This window comes from Elephas maximus, chromosome 7 (genome assembly GCF_024166365.1).
Source record: "Elephas maximus indicus isolate mEleMax1 chromosome 7, mEleMax1 primary haplotype, whole genome shotgun sequence".
NCBI lineage: Eukaryota > Metazoa > Chordata > Mammalia > Proboscidea > Elephantidae > Elephas > Elephas maximus.
In genome coordinates, this window is record NC_064825.1 from 46,829,170 (window position 1) to 46,841,742 (window position 12,573).

At 44.0% G+C, this 12,573-nt stretch overlaps 1 protein-coding gene across 1 annotated transcript in view; it reads left to right on the forward strand.

The window, feature by feature from the left end:
- The first annotated feature begins 32 nt into the window (after positions 1-32).
- Positions 33-12,573, forward strand: part of MAP6 (microtubule associated protein 6) — a 93,833-nt gene continuing 81,292 nt past the window's right edge. The window contains exon 1 of the mRNA XM_049890679.1: positions 33-1,516. Within this exon, the coding sequence (XP_049746636.1) occupies positions 621-1,516 (896 nt within the window). The 5' untranslated portion in view covers positions 33-620. The remainder of the gene's footprint in view (positions 1,517-12,573) is intronic.

Genomic DNA, 12,573 nt, shown 5'->3' on the forward strand with positions numbered 1-12,573 from the left:
GGCGGCGGCAGCAGCAGCAGCAGCTTCACTGAGGGCAGCGGCGGCGGCAGCAATGCTCAGTCTCCGCTGGAGGTGACCGCCTCCGAGCCCTGCTAGGTGGCTGGCTGCGCCCGGACGCCGGCGAGGAGAAAAACCGAGCCTCGTCCTCCTACCCTGCGACCACACAGCCCGACCCTTTCTCTGCGCCATGGCTTAAGCCGGCACTCACCTCTCCTCGCGTCGCCTCGCTCGGCCGGGGTCGGCGCGCCGCCGCAGCCTCAGGGAGGGGCGCATCCCAGACGCCCTCGCTGGGGACTCGGGGAAGCGGTGCTTCTCGCCCTTCGGCGCCCGCAGCCGACTGCTCTCCCGAGACCTTTGCAGGAGGCTCCCAGAGGCGTTCGCAGCCGGTAATCGAGGGACTTCCCAGACTATCTCAGCAATAGCTTTGCTGGCCCGACCTTGGAAATCGGGCTTTCTCCCCTGTTGCTTTCTACGGGAGGAGCTCCAGGTAGCTCAGGCTGAGCAGGAGAAAAACGGTGGCAACCAGACTGGCTGGTTGGGGGCCAGAGGGCTGAAGGAAGAGTAGAGACTTGTTTTAGAACCGCAGAAAGAAAGGAGAGCCAGCTTTTGCAGGCGGCATCATGGCGTGGCCGTGCATCACCCGGGCCTGCTGCATCGCCCGCTTCTGGAACCAGTTGGACAAGGCGGACATCGCCGTGCCGCTGGTTTTCACCAAGTACTCGGAGGCCACCGAGCACCCAGGCGCCCCGCCGCAGCCACCGCCGCCTCAACAACAGCAGGCGCCGCCGACACTCGCGCCCCCCTCGGCGCGCGCGGTCGCCATAGAGACTCAGCCGGCCCAGGGCGAGTTGGATGCAGTTGCCCGGGCAACAGGGCAGGCCCCGGGGCCCGGCGGTGACCGCGAGGCGGCGGCGGCCCCGGGCCGCAGCGGCCAGGGCCCGGGCTCCTCCTCCAGTGCAGGCCCGGCGGACTCGGTGATGCGCCAGGACTACCGCGCCTGGAAGGTGCAGCGGCCCGAGCCGAGCTGCCGACCGCGCAGCGAGTACCAGCCGTCCGACGCGCCCTTCGAGCGCGAGACCCAGTACCAGAAGGACTTCCGCGCCTGGCCGCTGCCGCGCCGCGGTGACCACCCGTGGATCCCCAAGCCGGTGCAGATCTCTACGTATCCCCAGGCCCCAGAGCCCATCCTCGGGGCGCCCAAGCGCCGGCCGAAGAGCCAGGAGCGCTGGCCGGTGCAGGCCACCGATGAGGCTCCAGAGCAGGAGACGGCTCCTGGCGGAGCGGGCGTCCTTGCGGCCGGAAAGGCATCTGGTGGGGACGAGCGCGACGCACGAAGGAAGGTCGGGCCCTCCTGGATGCTGCGTCGGGCCGAGGGGCTGGGGCTTGAGCAGACACCGCTGCCAACGGCCCAGGTCCAGGTGGCGGGCCCCGAGGGTGGCAAGGGGCGTGCGGCGGCGGACGCCCTCAACAGGCAAATCCGCGAGGAGGTGGCGAGTGCGGTGAGCAGCTCCTACAGGTGAGGCGCGGGCCACAGCTCACGTGACTGACCTAGTCACCGTTGCACTTTCCCGCGGACTGCACAGGACTCATTCTCCCCATCGCAGGCCTCACATTCAGCCTCCTCTCCCATCCTGGACCACGCCCTTCCCCAGCCCCACCCCAGACATGCTCCTGTCGCAGACTTCTCTTCTGCCCATTCCTTTGTGGAAGCTGTTAGCATTATCCATCCCAGCCCGCCCAGGTCTTTAGCCACCTTTTCCCTATCCAGCCTCACCTCAGATCCCTGCTGCCCAAGAGATACCCTTTGCATTCTCCACCCTGTCCCACTCAACTCACCGGATGCATCAGCCTGGATGCGCCGCCTTGCAGCCTCGGCTGTCTCCCAAGGCCCTGGCACCTTCCCGCAGGGGCCGCATTCTCCCTATTCCAATTCCCTTGGCTCTTCATACTTCCGTCCCGTCTCAGTCCCTGGGCGACACCCAAGCACCACACCGTTTTCTAATCTCCAATAGTCACGCTTCTCCTTCTACCACTGGTTCTGAAGTCAGATTGCTTCTGCCTCTTACTGCCTGTGGCACATTGGGCAAGTTTCTTAACCTTTCTGGGCTTCAGGTTCTTATCCGTAAGGTATAATTAATACATATCTCTTAGGATTGTTCACCCATTTATTGATTTAATGTTAAATATTCAACATATTTTTGATCACCTACTATATATGCTAACGAGCCCTGTGGCACAATGGTTAAGCCTCGACTGCTAACCGAATCCACCAGCGGCTTCATGGGAGAAAAGACATGGAGATCTGTTCCAGTAAAGATTAAAAAATATATATATACAACCTAGGAAACCCTATGGGGCAGTTCTACTCTGTCATATAGGGTCCTACGAGTTGGAATCGACTCAAAGGTACACCGCAACAACACTGTACACGTTGGGCACTGTGCTAGACATTGTTAGGATTAAATGTGATGCTTCAGGAGGAGAGCTCCCGCCTAGTGCTTAGTAGGTTGGATTTCAGTCCTGCCTTCTACCTAATGCCTCGTTATTCTAATTTCCACTTCCTACATATCTCCAGCCTTTTACCATATTAATGCATCGCTTTTCTCTTTTCCCTTCATGTTCTCTAGATGTGTTTCTCTCTCATCACCAAAAACCCTTTCTTTAACACATTCAGTTTCTATGCCTTCAAGCATAGAAACATGTTCTTTGTCTCTCTCTCTCTCTGTGTCAACATCCTTCTAGAATTTTCTCTCTGCGGCAGCCTCAGTCCTTCCATCCTGCTTTCTCTCCCTTCATCCATCCAGTATGTGTTTCTGAATGCTTGGCTTTCAGTCCTGCTCTTATGTTTCAACCCAAATCAATTAGCTGACAGATTACAGTTGATTCTGAACATGTAACACGGGGCTTGGGGTCTCTGGGGAGGCAGATGTTCATGATGTTCTAAATGTGGCTTATGGGATTCTTTATCAATGCCAGAGTCAGTTGCCTTCTTCCTGCAGGAGGGCATGGTGGGGAAGACTGCAGTTAGTGTCCTTTGCCAAGACCCTCTGTGTAGCCTCATGTTTGGATTGATGCCCTTCTCCAGTGAACATGACAAACACGACCTCATATGCTGATGGAAAAGACTAGCATACATGGACTTCCTCTCTCGTTAAGACAAAATCCACTCGAACCCCAGGTTTTAACCCCGGAAAGCATTTCTCAGTTAGAAGAGGCAGCTAATCAGTTGGCCCCTACTCCATCTACCTGGATTCCACCTCCCGCTTGGCATCTCTTTCTTGGTGTATCGCTACCATGACCACATTGGTCCTCTAGGAGTACACTGCTTCCATTTAAAGCTCTGAATCAAGCAAGAGCACACATCCTTTTCCTTGATTCACAGCCATGAGGAGGTGAACTTTCACAATATCTTTATACTGCTACCAAAACCACAAAAAAACCAAACCCATTGCCGTTGAGTCAATTCTGACTCACGGTGACATGAAAGGACAGAGTAGAACTGCCCCATAAGGTTTCCAGGGAGCACCTGGTGGATTCAAACTGCCGACCTGTTGGTTAGCAGCTGTAGCTCTTAACGACTACGCCATCAGGTTTCCATCTGCTACCAAGGGAAGATCAAAAAGAAAAGAAAGGAAGCAAACAAGCAAGGGGCATTTGAAAAAAAAAAAAAAAAAAAGGCAAGATATAGTTTTCTGATTCTCCACTGGCTTTCTTGTTTACGGGCCCTGCTTCATTCCCTGAGATCCCTAACTATGGCCCAACTTCAGAGATTCCTGACCTGGCCTCTTCCTCTTCCTACTCCCATCCTATCTCCCTGTGGCAGGTGGTACCTTTCCTCCCACCAGACCGGAGCTATCACTCCTAACCTCCATAAGGTCGATGCCGGTCAAAAGAGATTCCAGACTCTCAAACCCCTACTCAGTCCTACTCAGTTTTTGTTTCCAAGTTGGCAAGACTTCTTTTGTCCATGGGTGATTATCCAAGTGGTCAGAGAGTGATTAAACCTTTCAGATACAACCCACTCCAAATATTTTAGGTTGTATCTTTGTTCCATATAGTCTCTTCCCCCAAAACAACATCCTAACTCTTCAATAAGCATGTCATAGCTTCACAGCTAGTCACATACGTAGTAGAAGTGCTTGGATCAGGTGGGCAAAAGCTACACTCCCCCAGTTGGTGCAAATGATTATTATTTTTATTGGCCATCAAAATTCCATCAACATATCGAGAAAAATCTCTGAGCACCTCAAACAAATATATATATTTTTAAATTTAGATCTTCTGTAAAATTTAACTACGCACATGACTTTGTGGCCAGCAGTACCATTTTGCTTATGATCAAGAGGGTTTTGAAACATGAACAGAATGAATGTTGCTAATAGACATCACTATCTTTAATGGACAATTTAAAGTGCATGATAAGTTTGATGTGAAATTTAACATTGTTTTTGTTACAGAAGAAAAATTAACCAATAATAGGGAAATGTACTTTGGATGAAAGTAGATATAAAGAGATCAGGTATTTTATAAATTAAATATACTATATATTTTTTTTTTATAAAGGAAAAAAAGTAGGTTTATCTGAAGCATTGATTTTCCTTCTTTGTTGTCTCACGTTCTTTCTCTTGCTGTAATTCTGGATATTTCCTGAGTTTGAGTAGGACCTATGTCTGCTGTAGATGAGTCTTACATCACCTTAGAGCCACGTTGGGCTCATTTGAATGATAATTTGGTTTGCAAACCCTTCTGTTTTTCTACCCTACATAAATCATGGTGCATTTACACCTCAGTGACTGGTTTATCTCTTGGGCTATACACATGACATCTGTCACATGACATCAGTGTGAGCTGTTTCCTTAAATCGAGAAAGGAAAAACAATCTATCTGTTTAATATGTTGGTATATAAGGTAAAATATACATTCAGCATCCAGAGTCATATACATGCTAATTCATTCTCTCCTGCAGTACACAGTCAGTAGATAACACTGAATGTCTGTTGACAGTATGGTTTTGAGAAACGTCTCCTATTTAATAGTTCATTTAATTCGTAACCCATCTACATTAGCCTTGGATTTTTCGGTCAAGTGGTATCTAAGGCATACTTTGGAATTATTCACAATCATAAGGCTGATTAATTTTTACTATATCAATTTTTCATAAATGATATAAAATTGAGAAGCGTACCTTTTTTTTTTTTTTTTTTTTTTTACCATTTTTAATGTTAAGGATGGTCACTGGACAGCCATTTGTGACTTTTGCCCTAGCATTCTCAATTAGAAAACAGATGAGGCATAAGGAGGGGATTAAAATTCCCCTCCCAGTCAGCCAGCCCCATTGCCCTGGCCATCAGTTAATAGGGATAGATGGGGTAGCAGGTGCTCCCCATAGAAATGCTAATGAAAACTCTTCCTGGAAGAAATCAGCTGAGGCACCAGGAGGTAGAATTAATAAACCAGAGGCAAAATACTTGAAAAATGAGAGTCATGACAAAGAAACCAGAAAGAAAAGGAGCCTTTAATACCTGCCCTCTGACTTTGCATGAAGGTTAGAGAAAAGTTCAGCTGATTTGGCTTATGCTGTGCAGAACTTCCTCCTGCCCTAACTGCCCATTCCCTAAATTTCTTCCCGGGTAAGTCCCAACCATACTTCAAGGCCAGTCTCAGATATTGAATCATTAGGGACGACTTCCTAAGTCCTGCCATTTAGAATTAAGTTTCCTTTTATTCCCCTTACCATTGTCAGCTTGATTATAATACTTTTGTCCGTATCTGCCTCCCCCATCAGATCATGAACGCCTGAAGAGAGGGGCCTGTATCTTGTTCATCTCTGTACCTTACACAGCCTAACACTGTATCTGGGTGTCATATCAATTTGTTGAATTGAATTAAATTTTTAAGATAAAATTTAGTGAAAGTTTTAGTCACCTACGTATTGATTCATTTCATTCAGTTAAGTTTATTTCAGAAAATGACCACTAAGCCTCTGCTCTGTACCAGACAGGGTGCTGAGGATACCAAATGAAAGTTATAACTCCTATGTAAGGAAATTGTACCTTCTTTAATCAAAATGAAGTCCAAATCCTACAAGGTTAGCACTAGCAGTAAATGAGGAAATGGGGACGGGCAACCAGAACCTTACAGAAATGATTCTAGATGCACCTTTACTAAGGGCAGTGGTCCTCAAACTTGCCTGCACGTGGGACTCACTGGAGAGCTTTAAAAATACTGATGCATAGATGTCTTGCCCAGAAAATATGATTTAACTGGTCTGAGGTATGGCCTGGGTGTGTACAAACATGGCATAGCTTGTTTTATCATTTTTTATCATTTTCTACATAAAAGCTTTCTGTATCTCTAATAGTCTAAGTTTTGATTTCTGTATTTAAGTTTTTAATAATCTAACAAGATTTTATATTTATGTATAGAATGAGGTAAAGGTCTAATTTTTTTTTCATATGAAAATCCATTTATCCCGATACCCTTTTTTAAAAGTTAAGCTTTTCCCCACTAATTTATGATCAATATTTTTTTATATCCTCTATCATATAAAACCAAAAAACCAAACCCATTGCCAGCCAGTCAATTCTGACTTGTAGTGATCCTACAGGACAGAGTAGAACTGCCCAGGGTTTCCAAGGAGCTGCTGGTGGATTTGAACTGCCAACCTTTTGATTGCAGCCAGAAGTCTTAACAACCGCACCGCCAGGACTCCCCTATCATATAGGGATCCTGTAGAAATGCTTGGGTATATGTCTAGGCTCTGTGTCCTATTCTACTGGTTTGAGCTAATGCCATACTTCCTTTTTTCTTTTTTCCTAAGGTATCTTTTAATTATTGTTCATATTGTCACGGGCATATTTTATTACATTTTCTAATTCATGCTTGCTGATATACGTTAATTTTCGTATGATAATCTTGTATTCAGCAACTTTACCATACTCTAATTAGTTTTGTCTATGGACTCTCTAGATCTGTTTATGGAAATAATGTATGTTTTTTACAAATAGCAATTTATTGTCTTCCTTTTCAGTATTTCTATATCTTGTTTTTCTTGTGTTGCTGCATTGGTTAGGACCTCTGGAATAGTTTTGAATGGCAGGGATGGTAATGGGCATCTGTGTCTTGGGACTTGGGAATGCTTCTGAAGTTTTATCATTAAGTATGAAGTTTGCTCTATGTTTTTAAGAGATAACTTTATATCCGATTAAGAAACTTCTCTTTATCTTAGTTCGCTATGAGGAGTTTCTAAAAATGTGGATGGGTATCCAATTTTATTGAATGCTTTTTCTGCATCGATTAAAATGTTTACATGGTTTTTCTTTTTTTAATCTGTTGATAGATTTTTCTGATATTGAATCATCTTTGCATTCCTGGGATAAATCTTGCTTGGATAAAAATATATTTAATGATACTGAATTTGGTTTGCTATATTTTATTCAAAATATTTGCATATGTTTTTATGTTTGAAATTGGAGTACACTTTTTTCCTTTTTTATTGGTCTTATGCAATACTTGGAAACCCTGGTGGCATAGTGGTTAAGTGCTATGGCTGCTAACAAAGAGGTCAGTGGTTCGAATCCGCCAGGCGCTCCTTGGAAATTCTATGGGGCAGTTCTACTCTGCCCTATAGGGTCACTATGAGTCAGAATCGACTCAGTGGCAGTGTGTTTGGTTTGGTTTATGCAATATTGGTATCAAGGTTATACCTATAAAATTAGATGAGTAGATTTCCTCTCTTTTCAGTTGATTATAACAATTTATGTAAGAAGTACTGCTTCTTAATTATCTGATAATATTCGCCTGTAAAACTTTCTGGACCTGGTATCTTTTTTGTGGATTTTTTTTTTTAACTGCCAATTTGATGTCTTTAATATTGATTAATTTATTCTGGTTTTATATTTCTTCTTGAGATAACTTTGGTAAATGATATTCTTCTGAACCATTTTTAATTTCTTCTCATTTTAAAATTTATTGACATAAACTTGATTGTAATATTACCTTGTGGACTTAAAAATAATCTCTACATGTTTGTAGTTATGTTACCTTTTTATCTTTAATACTTATTTATGCCTTCTCTGTATTTTTTCTTGATTAGTTCTGTTGAGGTTTGTTTAGTTTTTTAGTCCTTTCAAAAAATCAAATTTTGGTTTTGTTGATCATCCCTTTTTTCAGTAAATTTTGCTCTCATTTTTCCTATTCTTTTTTTTTTTTTTTTTTTTTGGTGCTCTGAGAGGTGGACATACACCAGGTTATGAACTTCTTATAGCCAAGGAGTTTAGATTTTCTTCTAGAGGTTATTATGAGTCACTGAAGGAATCTACATAGGGGACAATAAAATTTGATTTAAATTTTGCAAAGCTCCCACTGGCTGGCTATCATAGGGATGTTAGAGAGAGAGAGGCCAATCAGGAGGCTATTGAAATAATCTAGAAAGGATAAGGAAGCCTGAACTATGGCAGGGGCTATGGGATTGGAGATTCATGACATAGGACAGATATAAAACAACAGATCTGATGACCAACTGAGATGCAAGGAAGAGGATATAACTCAGGATGACTCTCACGTTTGTTTGGATAATTGTAGCAGTGCTAGTCTCTGGAAAAGAGGATATACAGAGAAAAAAAAAAGGTTAGGGGTACTAATTGAGCTTATTTCTTAATATCTAGAATTTGAGTTGTCTATGGAATATCTGGAAACCCTGCTGGCGTAGTGGTTAAGAGCTACGGCTGCTAACCAAAGATCAGCAGTTCAAATCTACCAGGTGCTCCTTGGAAGCCCTATAGGGCAGTTCTACTCTGTCCTATAGGGTCACTATGAGTGAGAATTGACTCGGTGGCAACAGGTTATGGAATTTCCAACTAAAAGTGTTCAAGAGTATGTTGAGTAAATGGACCTGAAACTTAAGAAGGAAGTCTGGGTCAGAATTATTGATTTGAAAACCATTAGCTTGTGGATGTTATTAAAACCATGGGAGGAGGTAAAATCATCCCTGGAGAGATAGCAGAGAAAATTGGCCATCAGAGAATGGAGCCCTGGTGAATAAGAGCATTTGGGGTACTGGCATCAGAAGGAATGTCCATGAAAAAGATGAAGAAGGAGTGACCAGAGAGGAGGAAAGTAAACCTGAGAGACTTGTCATGGAATACCTAACTCAGCAATGCTTTATGCCTACTTGGAAATTTTGCTGAAAGCCTACTCCGTGCAAGGCATTTTGCTAGATCATTGTTCTTCCCTGTACAGTTAACTCTCAGAGACATAATGGTGAATGAGACTAACCCACAAAGAGGAGAGAAGATACACGTTGTTAATTCTTGCTTGCTCTCCTAGGAAAAAATGGCATCTAATGCATATATGACCTTAAAAACAAAAAAAAAGTCAAACCAGCGATAATTCTAAATCAACAATCACTAAAAATCACTCAATAGATACAAATCTAAAATAATACAAGCAATGTGCGTTAGGATTAAGAACCAGCTCTACCATCACTGCAGCTTTGGATTTAGAAATTGTGTCAGTTGCATAAATGTGAACAGGTGAGCTTCTAATTCTCTGCTGAATGAAGATAACTGCAAAATGGGTCTCAGCCAGCAAACTAAAAACTCTCTTGATGTTCCCTGAAAATGCTAGTTTCCACCATTAGAAATAATAATAACCAACTGAGTGCCTACTATGTGCCTGCCCATCTGCTAGAAGCCTTAGATGCATTTTGTATTGAAACCTTCACAGTAGCCCTTGAGAATGGTACCATTACTTCTCCATTAGAGCTTAGAACCCACGAGGCCTCTTGTCTGCCTTTGGGTTTTAAGACAGACAAAGGCACAGACTTGGCCCAACACTAGTCTTCCTCTATACTTGGCATTTCTTCCATGTCTTTCCACTCCTTAACATGTGCTATCTCAACTCCCTGGTTCCACGTCCTCTTCTGAAAATGGCCTGAATTTTTGGCAGCTCCCTCAACGAGGTGGATTGACACACTGGCTGCAACAATGAGCTCAAGCATAAGAACAATGTAAGGATGCCACAGGACCGGGCAGTGTTTTGTAATCTTGTGCATAGGGTTGGTATGAGTAGGAACTGACTCGATGGCACCTAACAACAACAACAACAAATCTAAACTCAGTTTCAATTCAATAAACACCTATTAGTGTCTACTGTATGTCAAGGAGACCCTGGGTGGTGCAAACAGTTACACGCTCAGCTATTAACCAAGAGGTTGGCAGTTCAAATCCACCCAGATGCTCCTTGAAAAAAAAGCCTGGTGATCTACTTCTGAAAGATCACAGCCATTGAAAAACCCTGTGGAGCGCAGTTCTACTCTGACACACATGGGGTTACCATGAGTCAGAATCAATTTTCAAAGGTTTGGTTTTTTGTTGTCTTTTTTTTTTTTTTAACTATATGTTAGGCCCTGAACTAAATCCTGGGATTACAAAGTGATCCTTACTCTTGAAAGGCTTATGTTTATTAGGCAGAGAAAATTGGGTAAATAAACAGGAGTGCTGGAAAGTTCTAGGTGCCCTGATGAAAAGTCTGTGCAGGGTATGGTGAGGCATGGAAGAGAGAAAAGTCAAGTCTACTTGATCTGAGGATTATCAGGAAAGGGTTCAGTAAAGAAGGTGACTGGTACCTCAGTCTGGAAAGATGTGTAGGCATTAAATGCAGAAGGGATCAATTCGAGAACATGGACAGGAAGAGAAATTGTAAGCAGTTCTGTGCAGGTAGAACTTACAGGTGTCACTGGATGAGGGTAGAATGGTGAAAGGTAGATTGGCTTGGTAGCCTGGAGCCAGCTTCTTTATTCTACAGGAAAAAGGAAGAAGTAAGATTTGGTTTTAGGACTTAGAAATGGTGACTTTGGCAGCAATGAGAAGGGAGAATTGGAGAGGATTAGGCTGGGAGTACTGAGTTCAGGGAAGAAACTATAATCTAGGTAATGATGACGAAGACTTCTAGCAAGGGAAGAATGGAAACAAGCACTGATGGTATAAAATATTGTAGTCAGTGATTAAAAGTAGGCAGAAAGGGAGAGGGAAGAGTCTAGGCTGCTTCTCAGATTTCATGCTTTGGATTTCTGGGAGAACAACGGTGTCATTCACTGAGCTAGAAAGCATAGTTTTGGACAAGTTGAGTTTGAGGTGCATGGAGATATAGACTTGATGCTTCAGAGAAGGGCAAAGCAGAAAAAGAAATCTGGACATCAGCCTGTCAGTGAGAATCAAGCCCATAGACATCAGGGTAGGTGGGGAATAAAAAGGGTGAGAAGAAAAGAATGCTGAGGTCAGAGCCCAGGTAGCAACAATATTCCAGGGACTGGTGGAAGACGAATCAGTCATGGATGGGCTCTTTGTGTCTGTGCTTGTCTCCCCCAAGTGAGGGTGAGAGCGAAAGCCCCACAATTGTCAACATCCCACCTCCCCTGCCTCTGGCCTTGTGCAGCACACAAAGGAGCTCCCCACGAGTGTGTTAAATACAGTAAGTAACACTCCCCTCTCTCCCTTATCCCAATAGTCCACTGTCAATATGTATTTGTTTTCAAACTGAATGAAGAGACCTTTGTAGGACCAAACTCGATGCAACCTTTTCGGTAGGGTAGTTGTGCCTAGGCCTCAAGCCTCAAAACCCACCACAAATGCCTCCCTGGGACAGACTCCTTCACTGTGCTATTCCCTGTGGTCACTGTCTATTTCATGCATGACTTCAAAAAGTTAGCCCACATTTTGGCATGTCCTAGATCACATTTTTGCAGTCCTCTTAGTCCCTAAGGATTGTTCAATGTTAAACTATAAAAAAAAAAAAAAATTTTTTTTTAACTGTAATACTTTGACAAAAGGTAGACAATTGCCAAATGCAAAAATGCAGAGTATTAGAGAGAAGAGAGACATAATTGAGTTACAACCTCATTTACTGTGTGCTTACTCTGGCCCAATTGCTTTCCAATGTCTTTTCTCTTTTTAAGCACTTAGAATATTTTTATTAAATTTAGAGAAAGTACAACTGCAAACAAATGCATGACTTTTTCCAAAAGGCCACTTACACATGTCTTTTTATTTAGACTTGGTAATGACCATTTAGAAACCCTAGTGGCGTAGTAGTTAAGAGTTTGGCTGCTAATCAAAAGGTTGGCAGTTTGAATCCACCAGCCATTCCTTGGAAACCCTATAGGGTACTTCTACTCTGTCCTGTAGGGTCGCTATGAGTCAGAATTGACTGGACGGCAGTGGGTTTGGTTTTGGTTTGGAATGACCATTGGAGATGAACATCTCTATCTTTAAAGATGAAGAATGGGGTAAAGGAAGTCTGAGGACTGAGGTCACACAACCAGTAAATGGCCGAGCTGCTTCAGGAACCTGGTTCTTCTCATTCCAGCACACCTGTGTCTTACTTGTGCAGCTAGCTCAAGCAGACCTCTGTCACATCCCCTCAGTTCAACATGCCTGTCTCTGGGATGGCTGCTGACCCCCTCCTTTGTGCTGCCTTTCTGGCCCCCACTCTCCTAAAACCAGCTACCCTCCTCCACCAGGACAAGGCCCAGATACCTCGGCCACACTCAGGGCCTTTGGCTCCAACCTCTCT